The following is a 25,606-nucleotide window of genomic DNA, read 5'->3' on the forward strand; positions in this document are numbered from 1 at the left end:
TCATTATCCATTTTTTGTTTATAGTCTATTTCGATCTAGGTCTCAAACATGCTTGTAATAGATATTGCATCTTTTTCGTCAATATCGTATCATCTGAGTGATTTGACGCTTGTAATAGAAGACCTTGCTGAAAATTCGACTTGGATTTGCCGGTGGTCAAATTATTCCAGGGTATGCAACTCATATACAAATGCAATTGCTAATGTTTGTATTGTTACATTGAGCTGTTTGCAACAATTTCTGAATGATGTTAAATTAGAAATGTCCATAAAGCCACCATTGCTAACTTTCGATCAAGACATCAACAGATCAAGACCTATTCAAGTTTTGGTAACCCGTTTCGACAAGGATCGGGAATACGTATATGTAATTGAGAGATATATATACGGACACTTGATTATTAAACTGTTTGACGGAAGTCTGAATGAACCATAGGGACATGTATTAACGTAACACTTAAAAAAGATACAATTGCTTTAAGTAAACCATGTAATATATAATTTTGATTTCAAATAAATTAACACGCCCCCGTGGCTGAATGGGGCAGTGTGTTCTCATAAACACTCGCCTTTCACCTAGATGTGGTGCAACCTGAATGAACACTTTGGTTTCCCCATGGTTCTCTGGTTTCCTTCCTCAACAAGACCCCCTCTCACCCGTCCAATGCTTTATACTTTAAAGTGGTAGTATGTATAGTAGAACAAGCATGGTATGCCATGACATACTGTAATATGTTTCTTCTGCCTCCTACTGGATAAACCAGACAGATGAACAGCATATATAGCTAAACATCTGCCTATCAAAATATTTCCTAGTAGGGGAGCAAGGTGATACTCTGGATTAGGCCCGAAAGACAGTAATGGTGAGCCATCCTCGATACTCCAATTACAATGGCTCTCTGCATACCATGAACATGTCATGGCAATATTGAAGGCACAAGCAAAGTAATTTGATTGGTTCTAGGAGAAAAAAAGACCAATCACAGGCTGATAAGCTCCATTTGAAGATTACGAAGGAGCGACATCCAACTTCAAAGCCATTACAATACCATATTGTTATGTGATCTCTACATTCATTTGATATACATCAAAGAATCAAGCTCGTCTTTTTGTCTTCTCCACAAAGATATAGCTTGTGGAACCTTCAACTTTGCCATGACACGATCCAAGGGTGCAGAGAGTGAAAATGGTTGTAAACTAGACTTTTGAGGATGCTGGCCAGCCACTTTTGTCTTTCTGTCCCGAGCCAAAATGATTGAAAATCAGATAATTAAAACTTCAACAGTTTTGTTGTTCAATTTTTGTTTGCCTGATGTTGACGTTGTGCTGAATTTTGTCTGATAGCGTATACCAAAATAATTGCTCAGCTCATAAATATAGTTCCAGTCTTCAGTGATGATTTTATGAATTTTCGTAAATAAACTTGTTCGTTACAGTATATCGCATCTTATTTCTCCAGGGAAAACCAAGTTTCAAGCTTTAGAGAAGACCTTATTTCAATAGAAAAACAATAAAATGACCATATGTTAACAAGATTGAAGAGTACTGTCATTTAATAAAATGATGTTTTGCTGTCTTACAGGTGTACATAGATAAAAGAAAATGCTGAGAAATGTGCTCTCATGCACTAGCAGACGGATCTATACTTGTCTGTTTGTTCCATTGAAGACAAGACACCCAGCAGCTGCCTTGCAAGGTCTTTTGAAATCTGTCTTATTTCTTTATCAATTTTTAAATGAAACTGTTAGGAGTTGGGTAAACAAGCAGATACTTTGGTTAGAAATTAAATAAATAATCCAAAGGACATGATAAGTTTATTTAACATCTTTTGAAGAGAAGCCAATATGTTGTACATGATATACATGTCTTAGTTGTGCATTATCTCATTTTTGGATTGATTAGGAAAACAAAATCGCTGAAAAGTGGTCATCTTGGATTTTTACTGTGAAAGTCTTTTATCCCTATTTCTTGATACTGGATGGATCTTTCTCAATGTTTGTATGTAGGTTCCTCGGTCCCTAGTTGAACCCTTTTGATTTTGGGTTTAATTAGAAAAATAATGGCTCACTGCAGGTGACCATCTTGGATTTGGCATATTATTGATGCTTTTTCTTAAGAAGAACTTTTAACTTATGCTTAAATCAAAGTAAATAACAGAGGAAAAAAAAGAAGCTTGTAAAGAACAAATAGCAATTAAACAATGATGGGTGCCAAGATCCCTATGGGATCTCTAGTAATTTATTAACATTGACAGATTTTTCCTGAAATCTGATTCACATTGTTAAGAAAAAACATCTGCAAAGACAAACAATTGAGGTATTTGACCTTTACTTAAATTACAGACTTTTGATTTAAATCACAACAGTCATGCTGTGATTGAATTGTTGTTTAAGCATCATGCTGGTGTTGACACATAATTGATTCAGTTTATTATGATAATGGGGTCGTTTTGTGATTACAGTGGCTACTACACAATCGTTCCATACCTCTTTGGACTACAGGGATAGAGCAAAAAGGCTGTCTGAAAGATCGCAGGCAAAGCATCAAGATGTTCAGGCACAGAAAGCGGACAAATTGAAAGACTTAAAATTCACAACTTTAGCAGAGGAAAATTTTGAGTATGAATTGTTGAATATTACAAGTTATATATAAGGAAAAATCTCATATGTGATTTTATTTTGTAAACTTTATGATTTTACACAAGTTGGTAGTACATGCACTTGAAATTGTTTGAGAAATAGTAAATGATACAACAATGCATGATATTGATCTAAGTTCAAGTGAATTTAAGAGGGAGGCCATATTTGACCAAATAAGCACACTAGCTTCTATGCTTAACCACAGTAATTATATTTCTATTCATTATTCAGTCTTAAGCTTTCAACACTTTTACTTGAACCTGTATACTGAGTATTGGCTAAATTTTATAATTTTTATTTCAATTTTATTTTACCTTTTTTTCTGTTTTGAAAATTTCATTCCTTCATATTATTAACTGTGTCACCTTAGTTAAGGCTTTTCCAGTAAAACATCTATCTCATCTCATGACTTCAGGTTTTGTCTTAGGGTACCACCCATGTATAGAATTTAATTGGTAAGAAATTCGCTTAGAGGTAATATGCAGGAAACCCAACCTTAGATAGAAGTGATTTATATTGGAGTTCTGAGTAAGTACCCAGCAGATGTTCTTTTGGAATGGTGCTCTGTTCTTTTTCAGTTTAAATCAGCTGTGAAATTTTGAAATATTTCAGTACTTATATGAACCACAAGTAAAAATGGCTGAAATATTAAAAAAAGTGGAGAAATTTTCATCTAATTAATGACCTTTACACTTCCATCTTGTTTCCACCAGAAATCAGCTTGATGGTAGTGATACAAATTGCCTATATATTTTTAAAACCAGTTTGGCAACAAGTAACATCAGTTGGTACATATGGAACTTCAGTCTGACAACTGATAAAGAACAATTAACTAAAAAACCCTGTTTCAGAAAAAATGAAAAAATACACACTCCTCCCACCAGTCCTCCTGTCTTCAGATACTTTCAATGTAATACCTAACTCAAAAACAAAATGGAAACCGTTCCTTGCAAATAGGTTTAATTAATGCACCATTCTTGTGTTCTTATAAACACAAATGTGCTTAATTAGTAGTTATGATACCTTCTTTCTGGCAATTTACAATTTAGAGGCAGTTTTCTTCCTATCATACACTGAACTCTAGTAGGTATAAGATCAGCTGAAAAATATACCTGTAATAATTTGTGTTCATTATGTTCTCAAGACATTGAATGTGGTTTATTTTGTCAGTGCTGCGTTTCCAACAGAAGACACACCTGATATGATGATACAGGGGACGAAGTATAAAGATCTGCCAGTGGTCCATATCAAGGCTTCTGCTAATAACTTCAGAATCACACTATCTTCTGCTGAAGGTAAGAAATATTTACTCTCATGTCAGGCATAATATATTTATATAATATATCTGACTCAAGATCATCCACTGTTCTGGATAGGGAGGTATTGTTTAATTTGATTTTATCTGCTTGATAATGGGAACATGGACACATTGAAAATGTATTATCAATGTTCATGAATTGAATAAGATATTGTTAAAGTTGAAATATTTCATCATGAAATATCGGTAAATATAAAAAAAGATAAAAAAAACTTTTGCATTATGATTATATTTTTCATTTCTTGTGATAGGTAAAACAGTCAAGACTGCTACAGGGGTAAGTTGTTCAATGTTTTCTGTGGTCATCTGCACCACCTGCAACAACTGTCTACCTTTATTGAATGTCTGAAAATTCAACTTCCAGTTTCCCGACACAGTCAAAAATGAAAAGTGCTGTTTTTGGTAACAAACTGAAAAATTTCATCTTATTTTCGACATGATCTAGAGACTTGATATTTCATAAGTAGGATGCTAAGGTCTGTGGCTATCAAGGTTGTTGACATGAATGACCTTTGATCCACTTTTAAAGGTCACAGTGGTCAACTATGTTAAGATTTTTAAATAGGATTTTTTCTATAACCATGAGGCTCACAGTGATAAAATCTTGCCAGTAGCATACTAAAATCAATTGCTACTGATGTATTAAAATAAGCTTGTTCCAAAATACATCTTATGTTTTTGATTAGGATAAAAAGTGAGAATGCTAATTTTGATATTAAGTTTTGGCTAACTTCTTAGCGAGTTTTACAAGGTGTAGTGACTTGATATTTCATAAATTAGATGCTCAAGTAATTGACTATCAAGGTTGATAATGAATTTCCTTGACCCATTTTCAAGGTCACAGAGGTCCAGGATGTTAAAATCTGTAAATGACTTTTCAATAACCCAGATACACAGGGTGATATTTGGTCAGTAGCATACTGTGATAAATTACTATTGATAACAATAAGAAAAAAATTCTGTTGCGAGTCAACTTCCAGCATTAGTTTAAGGTCAAAGTTCAAAAGTGTACTTAAAGATAAACAAAGCTTTTTTCAGCAGTATGGTTACACATGTTGTATTCTTTTCATCATAAATGATAAAAAAGAACTTGAGGTTAAAATTAGGTTAGTGATAAATTACCAAATCAGTCCTATCAGTGAAAATTCCGGCAAGTTGTTCAGTAACAGTTACTAGTATTTGAATTGTAACATTAACATGTACCATATCCCAGATAATATATTGCAAAAATCAAGTGAAACCAAAACTGGCAGCAAAACATTTGCTGAAGTGGACTGTATGATTTGTTCTGCAGGGCTCTGTTGGTTTTAAGAACAAGAGAGAATCTACAGCTGTTGCTGCCCAGGTTGCTACAGTGGCTATCGCTAAGGTAAGTTATCACTCATGAGTTGCCATATATACAGCAGGCCAGCACAGTATCAGTCAGTTGTCACCACAATAACACATGATAAGGTAGATTTAACACTATAACAGGTCACTATTTAATGAAGGTTTTATTACTGAAAAGTGATATTTTATCCTGTTCTGACATTGAATTTTTCCTTACTGTTGTTCTGTCAGCTTTATTTTTAGCCCAACATTTATTTGTAAGATCATTGGACACCAGTACTAAGATAATACAATAAATTTATAATTGACATTTTAATGTCAATTAAGATTGCTACACTAGGATTGGTTATTGATCAGACACGTACTCAATTTCATGACACTCTGATGACTGTAAAGTTAACATTTATCTGTTGCTGAACAGGAGGCAAAGAGAGAAGGGATGTATGCTGTACGTGTAGCTCTGAACGGTATTGGATTAGGAAGAGAGGTATGTAACAGCTTTCATGAATCATTACTGTAAATTGTAGATGACAGTCATTTTTAAAAACATTTCCAATTTATGTAACATTATTATCACAGCGATTAATCTAGACAAAAACCACAGGAAAAGGGCAGTAATCCCCTAATGGTATGTTTTCCCCATATATATAAACACATCCCCTATCAAGAAAATAGGCTGAAAACAAGGGGAATATCCCCAAAATAGAGTTGATAAGTATACTTTTACTTATCAAAATTTTCAAATAATATTATCATGAAAAAGAAATGTCAGTCAATACTCATCATTGTTGTATTTCATTCATGTTATCTTATGTATGTCATATGTTTTTACCCACTCTATCTTTTGAATTCTGACCAAAAGGCTGTATGAAATTTCTCCATTTCCACCACATTCTAGATTAACGTATATGTGTCAGGGTTTCTTTCTTATCCTTGTGCTAATTAAATGACCTGAGTCAAAAATATCAAAATCTGGAGAGTTAATATTAATATGAGCTACATCTCATGTGTGATTTTTGTTTCTGCTAAATCAGCTTTGTTCTAAATGGTAGGCAGATTGTATATAACCCTTTAATTTTCAGGCTGGCCTGAAAGCATTGGTTACTGCGGGAATTTCAGTAGTTTCAATAACAGACGTCACCCCCACACCATTCAATGGCAATAGACCACAAAAGAGAAGATCCATGTAACAAAGTGAAGGTATAAATTGTTTTGTGTACATTGTGCACTTTCATGGAGACATGCATATAGTAAAAATAGTTAGGAACATTATGCATGTTTGTGTTTTGCAAATTAGAAGAATATTTATGTGATTGTATATTACCTTGGAGATAAAAGCCCATCAAGATCTCATCACCTGATACCTATTAAGGTCTCTTGATCTCGTCACCCCACAAAGATACAAGTCACTTGATTTTGTTACCCCACAAATATTCAGGTCACTTTATCTCGTCACCTCACAAATACACAGGTCACTTTATCTCGTCACCTCACAAATATTCAGGTCACTTTATCTCGTCACCTCACAAATACACAGGTCACTGCTCCTGAATTTTGGCCACCTCCTAGTGGATCTGGTATCTATACCAATTCGTCAGTTCTCCATTTTTAGAAATATTTTGCATTGACAGTAGACTGTGGGATAGGTTTTGTTTTTTCTTATCTCATCTTGTGTAATAATCGTCAATCCAAGGCAATACACTGTTCTTGGTACAACAGGCCCACCCATGCAATAAGTCGCATGTGCATAAAAAGTGACGTGTTCATTCCCAATTGACGTCACCACTGATATGTGTACAACATATACACAAGTGTAAAAATAGTCATTTGCATTGACTATTTATATTTTGTTTTGATTTTCAAGTACAAACTTTGTTTACAAAACCTAGGTTACTGAGAATTCATTTTCTTTATCAACTTGTCGATTAATTTTATGATAGAAATAAGTTATTTTTGCATAATATGGCATCCTTGGTAGTACATTGTCAATGTCTGATATTTTTCGAATATTTCAGAATGAGAGAAAAATACTCTTTTGTATAAGAAGGTAAAGGAAGGGATATTTCATTCTCGAGGTCACAAAATGTAGTGAAACCCTCAGGTTTTAAGACATTTTAATGTGACCCCTTGGGAGGAAAATCCTTATCCGACACCCTGACACATGAAAGAGTCTTATAACATAATAAGTTGTACCTTGTATTAACCAGTGAGAGACTGTAAATTACATGCCAATATATAGTTGTATTCTTCAATTGATATCATTGATATTAATTAGCAGACTTGTATCTAATTAACTGATTATGACTAGATTCGTATTCCTTAATTTTCTTACATATAATTGACATGTTCTTGTCTCACTGTACTGTTGAATACAGTTCTCCTGAGATGTTTAAAAGAAATCTTTTTGATATTATATTCTTGTTAAGGTTTTAGTGATAGAATTAAATCATCAGTTATGGTTAAGATTTATAGAAAATGTCTGTAATAAAATGATGATACAAAAAATATATTTGTTTTAACTTTTTTTTTCAGGCAATCTAAGAACTACATCATGACATCAGCAGAATATGGACAGAAAATATTGATGTACAACTTTAATCGTAATAGTTATTTACCATCTTATCTCAATTGTACATTTTATGTATAATAAACTGAATGTTTAAATGAATTCTAACGAATCAAGTGATTTATGAATATATATTTACATTGGATGTCATACCTTCTAACACAACAGATGATTCATTGATAGAACATCAGATATTGCAACCACTGATGAAGATTAGAGATATGTGCTTCAGATTTCTACCTGTGAGAGCTGAGACATGTGCTTCAGATTTCTACCTGTGAGAGCTGAGGTCTTTGATCACTGTACACTGTCATGGTTGTGTCCTGGGACAAGACTTTATTCTAATTACTTTGGGTAGTGTGTAGTGTATCTCTAACATGATCATGTTCAGTGAGGCAGCCACCAGCTTCTACTATGAGACTCGATCTTAACAAGACCATGTACATTCACGGAGCTATGATTACCAAACAAACTATAAACATATCACAAAGATACCAAAAAGTATTTATAGAAGGTATATCTTACACATAATTAGTATACTCTGAAGAGTTATTTCGATGGTACCTACCTGCTAAGTGATTTTTTTTTTTTTGAACATGACAAAACATGAATAAACTTTTACACCTGACAAATTTATTTGTACATATTTTACAACAACATTTAGTTAGTTCCATGGCCATTTAAGTTAAAACAAACAGGTCTTTCACCATTATCATAAGTTGTATACAAGCCAAGTAACTTTCTTAATAAGAGCTATATATGAATCATGCATCCTAGGACAATTTATTAAGGGAGCTGCACTTTCTCCCTAATACTTAAAGCTTTAAATTGATGGAATAATCAGCTGCACGATCAGGCATCTATATACATAAGCACATAAAATAAAAGGAAAAAGCAATGATAAAATTTATGGAAACAACACCAACTTTTTTTTTGTACATGTAAATTTTTATCTGCGACTGACATAATGCTATATTGACTGAAATTAAAGGTCCTTAATCTTTATATTACCTCATATATACCAAAAGTTTGCTCATTGCCTTGAAAATGTTCATCATTCAGAAATATACATAATACAAAATAATCATTGCCAACAAATTTGTTAATTTTCTTAACAGAGTATAGAAATTCTAAAACCTTTTAAGCTATACTATGCCTGGAGTAGAATATCACAAATTATCTTTTAGCTAAAGATGTATATATTCCGCAGTCCATATGGTCCAACTATTCTAAATTAAGAAACATGGAGTCCATATGTTCCACCTGTTCTGAATTTATGAACATGGAGTCGTTATGGTATATATCTACCGGCACATCATCTACAATGGAAAATCTGGACTGATATCTAATATTATGCAAACAGCAGAGTTAAATAAATATAACCAATTTTTCAGTAGAATTGTAATATCACATGGTAATTTGTATTTCATCTTAAAACTTAATTCTAATAATTGTCAACGCACTATAATGCAGTTATGATGAAATAAATGAGATTTCGTATTGGAAATTGAGCGCCTGAAACAGTGCAACTGTTGGAGACAATATTGCAGATGTCCTTGAGATATCATAACTACTTGCCCAAACTTGCTAGCTTTAAATGATTTCGTAAATCAGCAGGTTTTAGTGTTTTTTTACTATATAAAATAATATCAACAAATTGAAGTTATTTACACTGGGTCAACATCAGCATATTTTTTCAAAGAAATGTATGTTTGAAAAATATGAATAACTGAAAAACTAAATTTGTTTGGTACTAAAAATGTACACCCATTATTACATTGCATTACTGTGGGAAAAAATGAGTTCATTTATTTGGAATCCACTCTTAATGTATACAAACTTGTCTGATAATGATTACAGTGACAGAAATTCATCATAATTAGTTTTCCATTTTTTTTAAAAAATTTGTTTCCAGCAGTCTCTTTAATTTGTTCCTGTATCTTTGGTATTTTGTAGGCTATGTAGAAAGTGTCTTTGTAATTGCAGTTATCATTGTTTCATCATATGACATGTACTTATGAACAAGTTGATACCTTTCCCCAATTACGTCATTGCTGATAAAGAGTTACTTTTTACTGTATACCTAGACACACGAGTTGCATATATCTACATTCAGACATGTAATACAATGTTTAATGCTGTTTAAATAATTTTCTGGTTTAATTTGTCATAGAAAAATTGTGATCGAGCTCTCATCAACTAAACTTATCATCATGGATGCCAAGTTAGTTATTTCATTCATAGTTATCACCCAGTTTTAATGTACGTCTTTCAAAATCAATTTTAAAAAAAACTTGGTGTGTAATTTCTCGGTTTTGAAATACGTAGGTACCTAGCATTGGTCTTTTTTTAAACAATTTGATATGACAATAAAATTGCAAAGGTAAGAATTAGACTTTAAAATTTCTGTATGATATGTACGACTTGTATGTAATCTAGGAAAAGTTATTGAATGTCTTGCGTTTTAGCTTCATTTGAATACTTAATTCAATAAGCCCTTTTAATATTCAAATGAATATAAATACATCATGGAGTAAACATTACTTCTACTAGATCCTACATATGAATAATTAAAAAAAAAATCAGAACAGATCTTTCTGATATGTATAACTTCAAAAATAAATGTATTTTTCTATATCGTATACAACTATTACACAAAACAATCTTCAAATTAGCAAAAAATAGATATTAATAAATGATTGCATCATCATAGTTTTACAAGCAACAAATTCATGTATCAATGTTTAGACATTATAGAAATACTAAACACAACAGGACGGATTAAAACTGACACACTTATATCACAATTGTAAGTTAAAGGTCAATATAGGTATGTTATAAAGGTCAAACACCCTTTAACAAGTCACCAATTCACCAAACATATACATATTGTCTCTCAACCTCCGTTGGCACACCCAGGACTTTGCTCATCACAGAATGGTCCAAGATGGCTAAGTGACAGTGCTGTCTATGCGTAATGACTCTAAGAGCCTGCTATTGAAATGTATTGCCCAAGTTACACTAAATCCAAATCTCTTAAGAATTTATCCACGCTGGTTGATGGCTGTTTCCAGTCCACCACAGGCCTGGCACAGCATTGTTTATAAGAGAGAGTTGACCTGGATAGGACATCAACAGCATTTGTTCCTGATGTAAGATGCTGTGTTACAAGTCCATCGGTTCTTGGCTCGGCATAGTTTGCTGTGGCGCAAACATGGCATTGTTAAGCAAGACCGAGGCAAGAGGATTTGAAGCTTGTGATGACGCTACATCAGGAAGGCGAGTTGCTCTTGCAGTAAGAAGGACAGTCTCCGTCACAGCCTGGCAAGTTAAAAAAAAAATTATTTATTAGACTTTAGTTGTGCAACTTCAATAATTTAAACATTTAATATAATATCATGCACAAAGAACCTTTCAGGAAATAAAGTTCAACTGTCAATATGTACTTTACAAAAACACTTTTCAATAAAATTCAGAATAGCTGTTGATCCAGAATTAGGAATAAAATGCATCTGATTCATTAAGATCAGCTGTTTTGTCCATCAAACTGGTTCTCAGCTAGGGGACATATTACACAGCAATCCACAGTTATCCTCAAAATGCTTTTGTATTTGTTTTTGAAAAAAATATCTAAAACAAGATATTTCCATGATAAAGGCCAAAGCGACCTAGTTTTACTATCATGAGATTATTACACCTCTGCAACAGGAGAGTCAATTAAATTATTTGAGCAAGATATTTCAAGGTCAAAGACAATGTCAAGGTGACATCAACCTTTTCAATACAAGACATGCTGCAATTCCAAAGTGTTTCAAATTATGCAACACAGGTAGCATTATATCAAGTAGTACAGAAGATAAGGCTCAAATAAGGGCTGACAGAGACAGAAGAGTGGGGAGAAAACAAACCTATTACATTTCAGTTATGTCAATAGAAAAGAAGTTCTTATAACACAACCAGTAGAAAATTTTTGTGTCATGTTTCGATGATGACACGGTCACCTTCATCAGACAGAAAACCAGTGTGGAACACACCAGTACCGACGCACATAGTGTACAAGATGGTAAGAAATTGACCTACTCTCAAATTATGACCAAGTGTTAAATAAAGCACATCCAAATTGATTACAGTACATTGCTACCATCGAGTATATCTTTTTTTTTATAATCTGTTTGCTATCTCATCACACTATTTTTCTACCTTTGTGTACTCAGGATTATAGTACAGCCAAAAATGTTGGTTGATTCCTTACATCTAGTACACTACATACGTTAGTGCTGGTACACTCCAGTCTGGTCAATCTGGTCGGAAGAAGGTGAAGGTGTGCCTATTATATGTAATCCCTTTGGAACTTACAGGTTTGGTCTAGTAATTTAAATTCATGTTTATAAAAATTAACCCCATGTGTTTCATTAATGTATCATACTTTAAGTCTCCTCTTGGCATTGAATTCTTTGATTTTCTTGTGAGCCTCTTGCATGTGCTCTCCCTTGGCTGCTTTCCCTTCTGTCCAGGGATGCCTCAAAGCCTCGTCCTCTGTAATCCTTTTCCTGGGGTCTTTCTGAAGCATCTTTCTGATGAAATCCTATCAAATCAAAAAAATCTAGTGATCAGTATGTACCCATTCTCTAATAACGGGGAAACCATTCACAAATTACGCAAACATACCTTTAGGTCAATGAAGAATACAGAATTTTCAGTAAAAAACATAGTGTGAGGATTGAGATTTATGGGTCAAAGTTTGTTATACAAAAATCTTTCCTCAGAGTAAGAAACTAACAACCGAAGCAAAGTGATCTTAAAACATTCCCGAAATCATTTGTAGGTACACTATTTTTGGTTGAAGCACTGTGTGAAATTAAATTATCAACCATGAAGAACTGATCTTCTTGTGCTGAGATTCTATTTATAGTAACAGTGACCTTGATTTTTTTTTATCTCTAAATTGACCTGTATATTGTTTTCCGGAGAAAAAAAATCGAGAGAGAAAGCTTATTGACTTATAAATTTTTCATTGTTTTGATTTGCCTAACTTAGATATCTAATTAATATTATTCAGAAACAAATATCATGCTATAATAACTGATTTTGACCTTATACAAGTGACATCCAAAACGCAATCCTGAAAAGCGCAGTCTACTATGAAAGACTATATGAATTTTTGTGGTAAATTTATCAGCACAGGAAAATTCCAAAGATAGTGTGGAAATATGTTCCAATTAAAAATACAAGTTAATTTTTAACTTATATCTATTTACATCATTAATTACAATGCTAATTCTAATACTTAATTAGTAAAGATGGCTTTCTCTGCCAGTGGCTTAGGTATAGTAATTCCATAATTCTAACCAGACAGTACAATACAATGTCATGGAGAAGGACCCTTACTATTACAGGCAATAAACTAAAGATTATCTGGCATTAAAATTGTTCTACCTTTGCATTTTCACTGATGTCATCCCACCAAGGAGAATCAAACTGGTAGTCAGCTTTGAGAATTTTTTTATAGAATTCCTGCTGGTTATTGTCATAGAAGGGTTCATATCCACACAGCCTGTCAATCAAAACTTCCATTGCGTCATTATGTTTACAGCATCCAAATCTATATACTAATATATCATAAAGATTTGTCTACCATGTTTTGAGTAAATCATGCCAAAATGATTCATTATTAAGTGGTATACTGCTGACGTAAAAGATGCTTATTACTGTAATATATAATATTTGAATAATGTTTTAACTAATTGATTTCAAAATGTTACATACTATCTATTTTAAAATGCACATTATTTTGTTGTATAAAACTGTTGAAATATATAAGTGCATATTAAGCACAAAGAGCCAAAACTGTAAATCTGCTTTGTCAAAAATATTTAAATAACGGTACTTGATAATGAAAATCACTTTAATTTTTTTTCTGTTGTTTTGTATACACTATTTTCATTCTTTTTTCTAAATAAACTCCAAAATGTTATTATCATTTTTAGTAGTTTTGTTTTCAAAATTGCGAGGTCAGTTTCATTTTGATCTTTACATGGGGAGAAGAGGACAACAAGCAAGTTTATGATAATTTCACTCCTTTTTACACTTTTGAAAACAGAATTTTCAAAATACTAATTTTTTTCATTAATCTTGAAAACTTTATAAACAATTTGTAATATATATTTTTCCACAAACCATCATTAAAAGTCAAGTCCTTGTATATACTACTAAACTGCATGCTATTTGATATTTTAAGTTTTTAGCAGTCTTCATGAATTTTACCAATTAACAATATTTCAAATGGCTTTCAGGGTAGTAGCAAAAGATGGGGTCCATGAAACAACTGTTAACAGTCATCAATCTGTGTGTATGTATTTAAAATTTTCTAATTTAAGACAATAAATCCAAATATGTTAGATAAAAATCATTTAACCTACAAAATGTAACAGATCACTCCACAGCTCCACATGTCCACTGACTGATTGTATGATTTCCCCAACAACACCTCAGGAGCTGTAAGTTTAAACAGGAGATAATGATTAAAAGAGGTTGTAAAGGCCTGTATTGCTCACATGTTGTACAATGATAAATTCAAATTGTGTCAAGATTAGAAATTCAAATGCAAGTATTTGTAAAGCAACTGAATACCGAGAGATGTCCAAAAATACGGAGTTTTGGGTGGAATGACCTTTAAACTTGATATTATACTCATCACAAGATGATCAAAGTTGGTCAAGGTCAATTATTTAAACAAACCAAATACCAGAGAAATGTGATACTGAGCAAAATACACTTGATAAGGAACTCAAAGCACTTTCTAAACATACTTTTTACATAATTAACTCTTTATTATGATAAAGTTATCAAGGCAAGCGAATTCACATAAACAAACATGGCAGCACATCAACTGTTTATTAAGCATTTGTCCTAGATTTCATACCAGTTCATTTCTGATTACATAACACAAAATATTGTATCTCTAGGATTCTTTGTTATTCTGACAAGAGGAAGGACTGTGTAACTGTGTTTGACTTCTATGACTATCAATAGGGAGACAAGGTAATTCATCTGCTTTGAGATACTACTATATCCATTAATGATACAGATCCCAATTAAAAAATGATCAATGCCATTCACTTTACAAAAATGATATCAGCAAAAGTTTTAAAAGAAGAAATCATTTAGATAATTGACACTGGACTTGTCAACAGACATCGCCTCAAAATTAGTTTGGTGACCTCTTTCTCGATATAATAAATATATAGGTAATTGATGTTCCTTTTAAAAGAATGGGAGAAAGTAAACATTCCTGCTAAATACTTTGACACTGGGAATTGAACCAGAGTCTCAGACATTCCAATATGATAATCAAAGGCTCTAGTAACTGAGCCTGTTGAAAGAAGGATGCTCTCTCACCTGAGAGACAGAGACTTCATTTAACATTATGTACATAACGCCACACTGACCTGCTCCTGTTACGCTCTCTTTCAACATACATCTAGTAACTGACCTGTCTGGAATCAGTATGGGGAGGCGTACATAAGAGATAATACACAGCTTACATCAGCATATGAGAATTAACTTACCACAATAACCAGGGGTGCCACACACTGTAGACATCAACACATCATTGTCCACAATTTTGGACAGTCCAAAGTCAGCTGTTTAAACAAGGCACAGTATACTGAATACATAACTTATTCTGTATTTGGGAAAAATGGTACTTTATTTATTCAAAATTAGATTTGTCTTCTTAAACTGAAGCTCACAAATCCTTATAATACCAGCATATCTTAATTTCTTATAAACTTACAGGAAATTAACACATTGTCATATACGATACAAACATCAAACTATAATTATAGTGAGAGTTCTCGCAGTTCGGTAATCAGACACTAACAAGTCGTTTAAAATGGATGAATGAACCAAATAGACAGATAAACCAAGGATACAGATAGAAGAATATGGTTACTTACATCCATTTTTATTTCATCTTAAACTTTGTTATCTTAAACTGACTTTTTATTTCAACATCCTCCCACCCCCTCCCCATTTTTTTTATCTGAATATTTGAAGTATGGTTAATATACTGGCATAGCTATGGTGATTTAACTGACACAGTGATGTCAGGGCCAGCTATCTTTTGAATGAAATTATCTACATTGTACATACTTATCAATAAACTATATGAAAAGTAAGTAAACATAACAGAGATTGATATATACCTATTTTAAGTGGCGAGTCATCTTTGCTGCTCTCATATAGCAAATTTTCTGGCTGGAAAACAAAGTAATAAACATTTTTGGGATTACATGTTGTATTATCTGGCAGACTGTACAAATTTCATAGTTTGCATAAATGTAGTCCAATTTGACATCATGGTAAATAAATTCTTCACTTTAGATAATCCACTATCATCAGAAATTGTTGCTGATGTTTAGTAAAAATGACATGTTTTTAAAACAACTTTGTGTATAACAAAGGTGCTAATAATTGATAATTGGTGTACATTGAACATGCAGGTATTAAATAAGATATTTAGTAATTAACAGCTCAACTAATTAAAAAGGTACTTCAGAGAACAATACATTGTATATCAGAAACATTTCTGAAACACATGTTTGCATACCTTCATGTCCCTGTGAACAACGCCGTTGTCATGTATGTACTTTAAAAAGAAATAAACAATTATTAGCAATAAGAAATGATGAATATCAATTAAACATGAAAATACTAATTTTTTTTTTTCAAATTAACAAAAAATTTTGTATTAAGAATTAAAAAAAAAGGATATTTTTTTTATCATTTTCATATCACATGTCTTTTACTTAGAAAACAGGATATTTACATACAATTAAATTCCATAAGCATGACTACTGAAACTATTGGATAACAAGTTTCTCAATTAATTTGCATATCCTCTGAAACTTAATTTAGGTAAAATTTCAGTATTGCAATATTTTAGTTTTTACCACAAATTAAAGTATAATTAGAATGGAAGTCCTGATCAGATACTGTAAACAGTAGGATATGGCATGCTTGCAGTTTGCTTCATATAGAACATCAATTATTATAAAAGGACCCATATATTATATGTATTTACATTCTACATCATTGCCTTTCACTTTAGAATTAATCATCATTAAATGAGTTTGCAGATTGAAGTTGTCAAATATGACCTTCAGGAACCTGTTGGTATATGACACTATCGGGGTAAATACCAACAAATTCTGCCTAAGGATGCTCCAGACATTACATAGATTCTGAATGGGACAAATGGACACAAATATAGAGAATATGGCAAAGCATCTTAAGATATAGCTGCCTTTGGTGAGAGTGAAGACAGACAAATGTGACAAGTTTTTGGAAAGCTACCTTTGGCTTTCTGTCCTAAGCCAAAATACAGCAAAATACACCTTATATATTTTGAGACACTGACCATGCATTCTATTTATCCTGCAACATGTCCTGAAAACTCAGTCTATCAAAAAGTGCTCTAGGATCTTGTTTATCTTTGTTTACTTAAATGAAGTTGGTGTAATGCTGAATTGTGCTTGATGATGCATGTCAGAATGATAAGCTCAGAACAGAAATATATAGTTTCACACTTCAATGAATCAGATATCAATTCTGTCAAATAAATGCATCTGCTAAAATACAGCTTTATATGTCACTGCCACTGAAGATAAATTAAATCACTATTTGCCCCCCCCCCCCACCATTCCCCACCCCCTCCCCCAAGGGCCAATACTCAGTGGAACTATCTATTAGAGCTATACCTTTAAAGCTTTGATGATGTCATGCATAGCTTCGGCAGCATCTTTCTCGGAGTAAGATCCTCGAGCAACAATTCTGTCAAGGGAAGTGTTCAGATTAGGAATTCCAAATATGGATTTAGACATTAAACAAAAGTAGTACAAATTATAGATTGTACTGAAGTAATTAAGAAATTTTAAGTGTTGAGTGTTACCATACATTACTTATCTCCATCAATTCTCAAGATCATAAACATTTAATAGCTACAACTGATACATTTACTGTGTCTCTTCAACTTCATCAACAATTAAATGTAAGTACAATATGTTTTGCAATAGAAAATACCACATTTAACATTGATATGATTAAATTGAAATAAAGCCTTACCCTACATATAAATGTAATGATAAGCTAATAAATTTTCCTTAGTCATGAATAGATCCTTCCCAACACCATGAAGCCAATCTCCTTGTACTGTACATAACTCTCTGTACAGATTCTTTTTTTTTGGAGTTGACATGAAATATTGAAAAATTAATGATGATTGACTTTAAGAATTAATGATAATGAGCTTTCTTGATGCATGATAATGAATTTCATAAATTAATGATAAGGAACTTTATCAATGAATATTAATGGATTCTGTTAATTAATGCTAATGAACTTTATTTATTTAATTAAAGTTGCTCACTTCGCTAGTTCACTTACCGTTCAAAAAGTTCACCCCCAGTTACAAGTTCCAGCACCAGGTAAATCTTTTCAGGTGTCTCATAGATTTCTTTTAAAGCAATCTTTAAAAAGCAGAGAAGAAGAGAGCTGAGTTATGCAATCATCACTTATTGTTTAAGGTATAGTAACCAAGCATAGTAAAAATAAAACTCCTAACTTAGTAGGAGAGAACCAACGTCCTGATTGTCTTTAGTCATAGATCGGGTGGTGCAGGAATCAAACATGGATATCGAACAGTGTTCAAAAGAGCCTGATCAAGGTAGATAACTACAATTGATATAGAAGATGGTACATCAACATCTGGATTCTGTGGTTTTATTGTCGGTGTACATGTTCTGACTAGTGAGACTAGTTATGATAATAGCTAGCCTTAATCTAAACAAAACATGTAAAATTTCAATAATAGCAAGGGACCCTGATGTTGACGCTCCATTTTACTTATATGTCGGTCAAGTATAGTAATAGCTAGACATTCATCAACTCATGAATCATAAAAGTAATGTGTGGTCCTCCAGCCTAAAGAATTATTTTATACTCACCACATTTGAATGTTGCAATCGGAACAGGATTCCTGCTTCTGTGATGATCACTTTTCTCTCAACCTGTAAAAGATTCGTCAAAAATCGTGAAATACATTTACAAAAGATTTCTAGAAAGATACAAGATATGCATCTCATTATTCACCATCCCTCTCATCTTTCTGCTTCGACTCCTGGAATGACACCCAGAAACCACATACCAGGTATGTATAAACAAGAGGCACAGCGGCCTTAACAGTCACCTGAGATAAGCAATATTGAATTTAAAGGTTAAAGGATAGTTATCAAGTGTCATGAGACAGAAATTGTTGCATTGAATATAGACAGTGTCAATACATGCATTGCATCAAAACTGTCATCCTATACTGATAATTCTTATAGAGTTATTTCCAGTTGAAAATAACCAACCTTATGGTCCAAAATGCAATTTTCTATGAAAATTACAATACAGTCTAACAAAAATATTCCTCCCCTGGAAGAAATGTGAGACTCATTTTGGTAATTAAAGCACCTTAAGATGCTTCCTTTCATGAAGAGTATTTGATTCTACCATATCTGGGTGAGAAGAAGATTTTTTAAATTTACCCGTAAGTAAATTTGACCACTGTCAGCCCCACTCATCAGCCCCTGGAGGTCAGTCAGTACAAAATGGGCATGCCATCAAGCTGTCATCCTTCACTCATAATTCTGACCAAGCTTGAAATAGTTCCAATGGAAACTAAACAAATTAAGCTCAAAAATCTAGTGTTCCTATATAAGCTATAGTGAAATTTATCCCCTCCCCAAGGAGAAACGTGAGACCCTGCGACCATCAAATTCACAATTGTGGGAAAGCACCATAAGATGCTTCCATCCATGAAGAGCATTTGATTCTACCATATCTTGGAGTTGAGAAGAAGATTTTTGAAACTGAAGTCAATTTGACACCTTTTAGCCCAGCACCTCAGGCCCCAGGTCGAAAATATTAAATTGTTTAATGATGCACGACACACACCACATGACTCACGCTGGATGAAGGTGATTGCAGTAGGTCACCACGAGACTTTGTCACATTTTCTATGTTCTGTATTGTTTGATTTATGAAAGTGTTGCAAAATGTTGAAGAAATTATTTCCCAAAATTTTGTTATAGGTTGATAAAGGTGAGAATGATGAAAATAGATTTAAGAGATTTCAGTGTAATTAACCTTACATTTGGCAACACAAATATCAATTCTGTGCGCTTATCAAAATATTGATTGCATGCCTTTTGATCTTTGCTGATTGCAATAACCTGTTTGAAGCATTATAAACTGTTTTCCTTATAAAACAAACTGCAAAATTAATTATAAATCAGTTTTTTTGAATACCTGTTCAGCAAAGTGTGAAAAGTAAACAAATTCTCAGTGAATACCTGTTTGGTGATGATCTTCACAGCCCAGGCCTTTTTGCTCCCAATATGTTCACATTTATATACCACAGACGTGGCACCTCTTAAAAAAGAGAAGAAAACAAAAAAAATTGAAATGAAAATTTTGAAATGAGAGGATAACATGTAATCAATAGGGATTTGGGTGGTCAGGTGGTGAAGTGGTAAGACACTCGCCTTTCACCTCGGTGACCAGGGTTCCATTCTCAGAACGGACGTGAAAATGTATGGGGTCACCTGCCAACCACGTGTGTTTTCCTTAGGTATTTTGGTTTCCTTCAATAGAAGACTCCTCACACACACAGGTCAGCAAGAGTGATTAATATAAGCTTAAAGACTATTACACAACTGTTGAAAATACATAAAGTTTATATATGAAAATAAAGTATTGATTTAGAAACTTGACAACATCATTGTTATGTACTGAAAATGACAAAATTGTAATGACATGATATTTAAAAGCAAGTACGATGTTGGAGGTTGTCTATGTATGGAAGTGTCAGATATAGATATTGTCTGTGTAGGGAGGTGTCAGATATAGATATTGTCTGTGTAAGGAGGTGTCAGTTATATTTGTTGTCTGTGTGTGGAGGCGTTAGCTATAGATATTGTCTGTGTAGGGAGGTGTCACTTATATTTGTTGTCTGCCTGGGGAGGTGTCAGATATAGATATTGTCTGTGGGGGGAAATGTCAGTTATATCTGTTGTCTATGTGGGGAGGTGTTAGCTATAGATATTGTCTATGTATGGAAGTGTCAGATATAGATATTGTCTGTGTAGGGAGGTGTCAGTTAAAATTGTTGTCTGTGTAAGGAGGTGTCAGATATAGATATTGTCTGTGTGGGGAAATGTCAGTTATATCTGTTGTCTATGTGGGGAGGTGTTAGCTATAGATATTGTCTATGTATAGAAGTGTCAGTTATAGATATTGTCTGTGCAGGGAGAAGTCAGTTAAAATTGTTGTCTGTTTTGGGAGGTGTCACTTATATTTGTTGTCTGTTTTGGGAGGTGTTGGTTATATTTGTTGTCTGTGTAGGGAGGTGTCAGTTATAGATATTGTCTGTGTAGGGAGGTGTTGGTTATATTTGTTTTCTGTGTAGGGAGGTGTCACTTATATTTGTTGTCTGTGTAGGGAGGTGTCAGTTATAGATATTGTCTGTGTAGGGAGGTGTTAGTTATATTTGTTGTCTGTGTAGGGAGGTGTCACTTATATTTGTTGTCTGTGTAGGGAGGTGTCAGTTATAGATATTGTCTGTGTAGGGAGATGTCAGTTATAAATATTGTCTGTGTAGGGAGGTGTCAGTTAAAATTGTGGTCTTTGTGGGAAAGTGTCAGTTATAAATATTGTCGGTGTGGGGAGGTGTCAGTTATATTTGTTGTCTGTGTGGGGAGATGTCAGTTATATTTGTTATCTGTGTAGGGAGGTGTCAGTCATATCTGTTGTCTGTGTAGGGAGGTGTTAGTTACATTTGTTGTCTGTGTGGGGAGGTGTTAGCTATAGATATTGTCTGTGTGGGGAGATGTCAGTTATATTTGTTATCTGTGTAGAGAGGTGTCAGTTATAAATATTGTCTGTGTAGGGAGGTGTTAGTTATAAATTTTGTCTGTGTAGGGAGGTGTTAGTTCATTTGTTGTCTTGTGTAGGGAGGTGTCAGTTATAAATATTGTCTGTGTAGAGAGGTGTCAGTTATAAATATTGTCTGTGTAGGGAGGGGTTAGTTCATTTGTTGTCTTGTGTAGGGAGGTGTCAGTTATAAATACTGTCTTTGTAGGGAGGTGTCAGTTATAAATATTGTCTGTGTAGGGAGGTGTCAGTTATATTTGTTATCTGTGTAGGGAGGTGTCAGTTATAAATATTGTCTGTGTAGGGAGGTGTTAGTTCATTTGTTGTCTTGTGTAGGGAGGTGTCAGTTATAAATATTGTCTGTGTGGGGAGGTGTTAGCTATAAATATTGTCTGTGTATGGTGGTGTTAGATATATATATATATATATATATATGTTGGTGTGTGTGAGTGTGTTGATTGATGTATATATTTACTGGTATTGAAACATTCTAGGTTTTCTGTGCAATGAATAACCCATGCTCATTACATATATTATATTCTGAGAGCAAATTGACCTGTCAGGGGAAATAATTAAAGCTAGATGAATATTTATCGTAAGCCCATGGGACTGATATCAGTCTAACTCGTAAAGTGAATTATGTTTTTTGCTTTATCTTATTTTATTGAAATTATTATAATTACTTCGTAATATCTCTGTATGATCCAGAATTACTTCACGTCCCTGCTTACGTAATATTTTGGCCATGAAAAAACACATGCAAAACGAACTGAAATTTTAAAGTGACATGTGCCAGTTATAGAAAGTGTCCATTAAAACCATGCACACACATTTATGAGATACAAAATGCATGATACATTGCTACATCAGAGAAAAATGCCGATTTGTCCATAATTTTACTTGATCAATATCTCACCAGGGGGGATAATTCACACAAAACAGTATTATTCACGGGAAAAAATATTCTACATTCACACACTATAGTCATCTGATGCACATTTGCACCAAAACAATCCTAAAGGAAATGTCATGACACAATGTCATGAAACAGTTTCAGCGACGATGCTAATAATGCAATGAAAAATAGACAATCGGAAGTGAAACCAATGTAAATAACCTCGTTACTACGGCAAGCACGGACACCTGACCACGAGCCAAATTACCTGCCCAGTTCCGTCCCGATTTTATAATTGTCCTCAAATTTCTTATCTCTTATGCTTTCCTTGATCCAGTAGTCCTGCTGCTGACCTTTACTCGGCATGGTTACGCCAGGCGTATGTTTGACAGCCCACCTGAAAAGAGTGCCAGTGTCTACCAATGGATTGTTGTTATCACGTGACCTAATTAAAAAGGAGCTCTCCAGATAAATGTTGGCACCGATCATGATTATGTGTAAAATGTGCCTTGATAAAAGCATTATATGTTTGTTGAAATATTGAACTATTGAATGTATATAGAACCCACATTATATACAACATAATAATTAAAACGAATATCGAAAGATAAAATAATTGCAAATTCCGGAAAACGTTTCTAATTTTAGCAATTATAATTTATTTCCGGACAAGAAAAACTGCAAGAAGAGGTGCGAGATTAGGTAAGGATACTATATCCGTCACTTGAATATTTTGAAAATATGTTGCAACATACCTATCAAGCATCATATAGAGTATTCAGGTGCTCTTTTTATTAAACCGTGCCTTGGTTCAAGATTTGAGCATTAGTTTTACTGTTTCAACACGATTTGGACCTGTTCGGCGGTCTTGGTGCACATTATGGATTTTAGTGCGCCGTCACGCGGTTAGAATTCATTCCATATATCTTGAAATGCTTGCATTTTCTGGAGTTGTATTTCCTAGAGATATCCATATTTTTCTAAAAGAGGTTGATTTACAGCCACAATACTAATTTGTCCTCGTTTTACAGCAACAAATTGAGTGTCACCAGTTTTGACGAATTTCACACGTACTTATTTCGTATATAACTTATATCAAACAGGACTTCAAAAAAGTATTTATAGTGTCCCTCTTTTGTGAAATATGCAACATTAACATTTTTTGTAATTAATATTACATTTACACAGTGTGACAATTATTGTCACTTCAGATATACGTGTTTATTAATATTTCAATAGATATGCATCTACTTTCGTATCTAATTTTACTAACACTGGTAAAATAACAAGCTTTCTTAAATACATTTTTGCCTTAACAAGTTGCTTAATGTGTTTTAATTCAGATATGCATAGATATACCACTTAGCATAGATTGGTAGAAGCAGGTCAATATGGCTCATTTGTTTTTTAGTGTTAATTATGGTCTCTTGTCACTTAACTGACAGAGCATGCTTCTTTGGCTCAGTTGGCAGAGCTGGTTGATTATAATGTCAAAGATCTGAGTTCAATTTCTGACAGGGGCACTCAACAGGAATATGTATTTTCCATGTTCTGTTATGTTGCCATATAATAAAATCCCACAAGTTGTAGTATTTGGACTCTGGTTGAGATTTAGTAAATATAGAAAAAAAGGGAAATAATGTAAAAAGAGTGGGTCAGAGCAGAGACGTATATATATTGTGTTATATATGTCTCTGGTCAGAGCATGCTTCTTTGGCTCAATTGGCAGAGTTGGTCAATTATCATGCCGGAGATCAGAGTTTGGTTCGTGGCAGGGGTACTTAACTGGAATGTGTATTTTCACTATTCTGTTACATAATAGACAATGCATAAGATAATCTATCTGTACAGTCCATTAACTACAGTAGCTGATGTAACTGCATGGATGAGTATCTCTGCCCATGTACCAACGTAAGTCACAACAAATATGATCAGGTGACAGCTCATTGAACCCTCAATGCTTGTTACATTTTGTGGCAGCAAACAGGCCTGGTATGCTGAAGGGTGCCCCCCAACATGGGAAGGAGGGTGGTCGGGTGACGCCATGGTATCACACTCACCTTTCACCAAGCCGTCCGGGGGGTTAAATTCACAAAACTGATGTGAAAGGTATTGGGGTCGCCTTCCCAACCAAGTCAATTTTCATGTGTACTCTGGTTTCCTCGCACAGTGAGACCCTTGCAAGCACTTCCATCCAGCACAACAATAGTGATTAGTATAAGCTGATAGCATGTTTCGCATTTACTGTAAGATAAATAAAGTTTACATTTGATCATACAGTATTGGAAACCTAATGACTTGTTGGGCACTAGGCACACTGCGTGTACTAATTTTGAGGCGTCAACACTATTACAAGACACAGACATTGTATATGTTGAGTATTGAACCCATGAGAGCATATATATTGGTAACAGCTCATTATAACACTGCTGTACATTACAGTATATACAAGTTAGTGATTTTCTCCAAACTGAACACTAACTATAACATGAACCACAGTCTCCATTATGGAAAGTAATGTCAATGCAAGCAGTCATTCTTCATGCATCATGTCTCAGGTATGCAGTAATTACTAGTATTAAGTTGAAGTGTGTAAATGTCAAATTGTCACATTGATTTGCTTCAAAAGAATGGCTATTTTATCTTTCATGTGTGAAGTATGTGAGATACTTTGAAACAAAAATAAAACAAAATAAAAATAAACAAAAAAAGATGCTATTGACATTATTAAACTGCATAGATATTAGTGCAATATCACTTTTAAACAAATTAGCCCAGTGATGAAATTGCCCATTCACAATATTACATTTATGTATTATAGTACAAACTCCAGTTAGTGCAGTTATATTTTTACTGTTTAAATATGATTACCGCTACAATATG

At 33.6% G+C, this 25,606-nt stretch overlaps 2 protein-coding genes across 2 annotated transcripts; one reads left to right on the top strand and one right to left on the bottom strand.

Moving 5' to 3' along the window:
• Positions 1-103: 103 nt before the first annotated feature.
• LOC132546672 (small ribosomal subunit protein uS11-like) lies at positions 104-7,953 on the top strand. The gene is made up of 9 exons (XM_060210395.1): positions 104-171; positions 1,582-1,695; positions 2,461-2,617; positions 3,809-3,933; positions 4,208-4,233; positions 5,251-5,325; positions 5,707-5,772; positions 6,368-6,485; positions 7,818-7,953. The coding sequence occupies exons 2-8, from the start codon at positions 1,602-1,604 to the stop codon at positions 6,473-6,475; spliced, it is 651 nt and encodes a 216-aa protein (XP_060066378.1). The 5' UTR covers positions 104-171; positions 1,582-1,601; the 3' UTR covers positions 6,476-6,485; positions 7,818-7,953.
• A 2,865-nt stretch (positions 7,954-10,818) lies between these two features.
• On the bottom strand, positions 10,819-23,089 carry LOC132546674 (calcium/calmodulin-dependent protein kinase type IV-like). Its single transcript, XM_060210397.1, has 12 exons — positions 22,992-23,089; positions 20,250-20,328; positions 18,858-18,920; positions 18,298-18,380; positions 17,613-17,685; positions 16,463-16,501; positions 16,059-16,110; positions 15,420-15,494; positions 14,271-14,346; positions 13,288-13,405; positions 12,278-12,436; positions 10,819-11,172 (listed from the first exon to the last, which is right to left on the bottom strand). The coding sequence occupies exons 1-12, from the start codon at positions 23,087-23,089 to the stop codon at positions 11,017-11,019; spliced, it is 1,071 nt and encodes a 356-aa protein (XP_060066380.1). The 3' UTR covers positions 10,819-11,016.
• Between the last annotated feature and the right edge of the window lie 2,517 nt (positions 23,090-25,606).

Source organism: Ylistrum balloti, unplaced genomic scaffold (assembly GCF_031769215.1).
Source record: "Ylistrum balloti isolate Yb309-2 unplaced genomic scaffold, AGI_CSIRO_Ybal_v1 Utg369904, whole genome shotgun sequence".
NCBI lineage: Eukaryota > Metazoa > Mollusca > Bivalvia > Pectinida > Pectinidae > Ylistrum > Ylistrum balloti.

Bases quoted from the DNA above. Each gene is read 5' to 3' on its own strand.
- LOC132546672 (XM_060210395.1), top strand. From the start codon at position 1,602: ATGCTGAGAAATGTGCTCTCATGCACTAGCAGACGGATCTATACTTGT. The intron at 1,696-2,460 runs GTCTTTTGAAAT...TTGTGATTACAG, and splicing joins CCCAGCAGCTGCCTTGCAAG to TGGCTACTACACAATCGTTC. The intron at 5,326-5,706 runs GTAAGTTATCAC...GTTGCTGAACAG, and splicing joins CTACAGTGGCTATCGCTAAG to GAGGCAAAGAGAGAAGGGAT.
- LOC132546674 (XM_060210397.1), bottom strand. From the start codon at position 23,089: ATGCCGAGTAAAGGTCAGCAGCAGGACTACTGGATCAAGGAAAGCATA. The intron at 18,381-18,857 runs GTGAGTATAAAA...TGCTTTTTAAAG, and splicing joins GATTGCAACATTCAAATGTG to ATTGCTTTAAAAGAAATCTA. The intron at 16,111-16,462 runs GTATGCAAACAT...TTTGTTTTCCAG, and splicing joins TTGTTCACAGGGACATGAAG to CCAGAAAATTTGCTATATGA.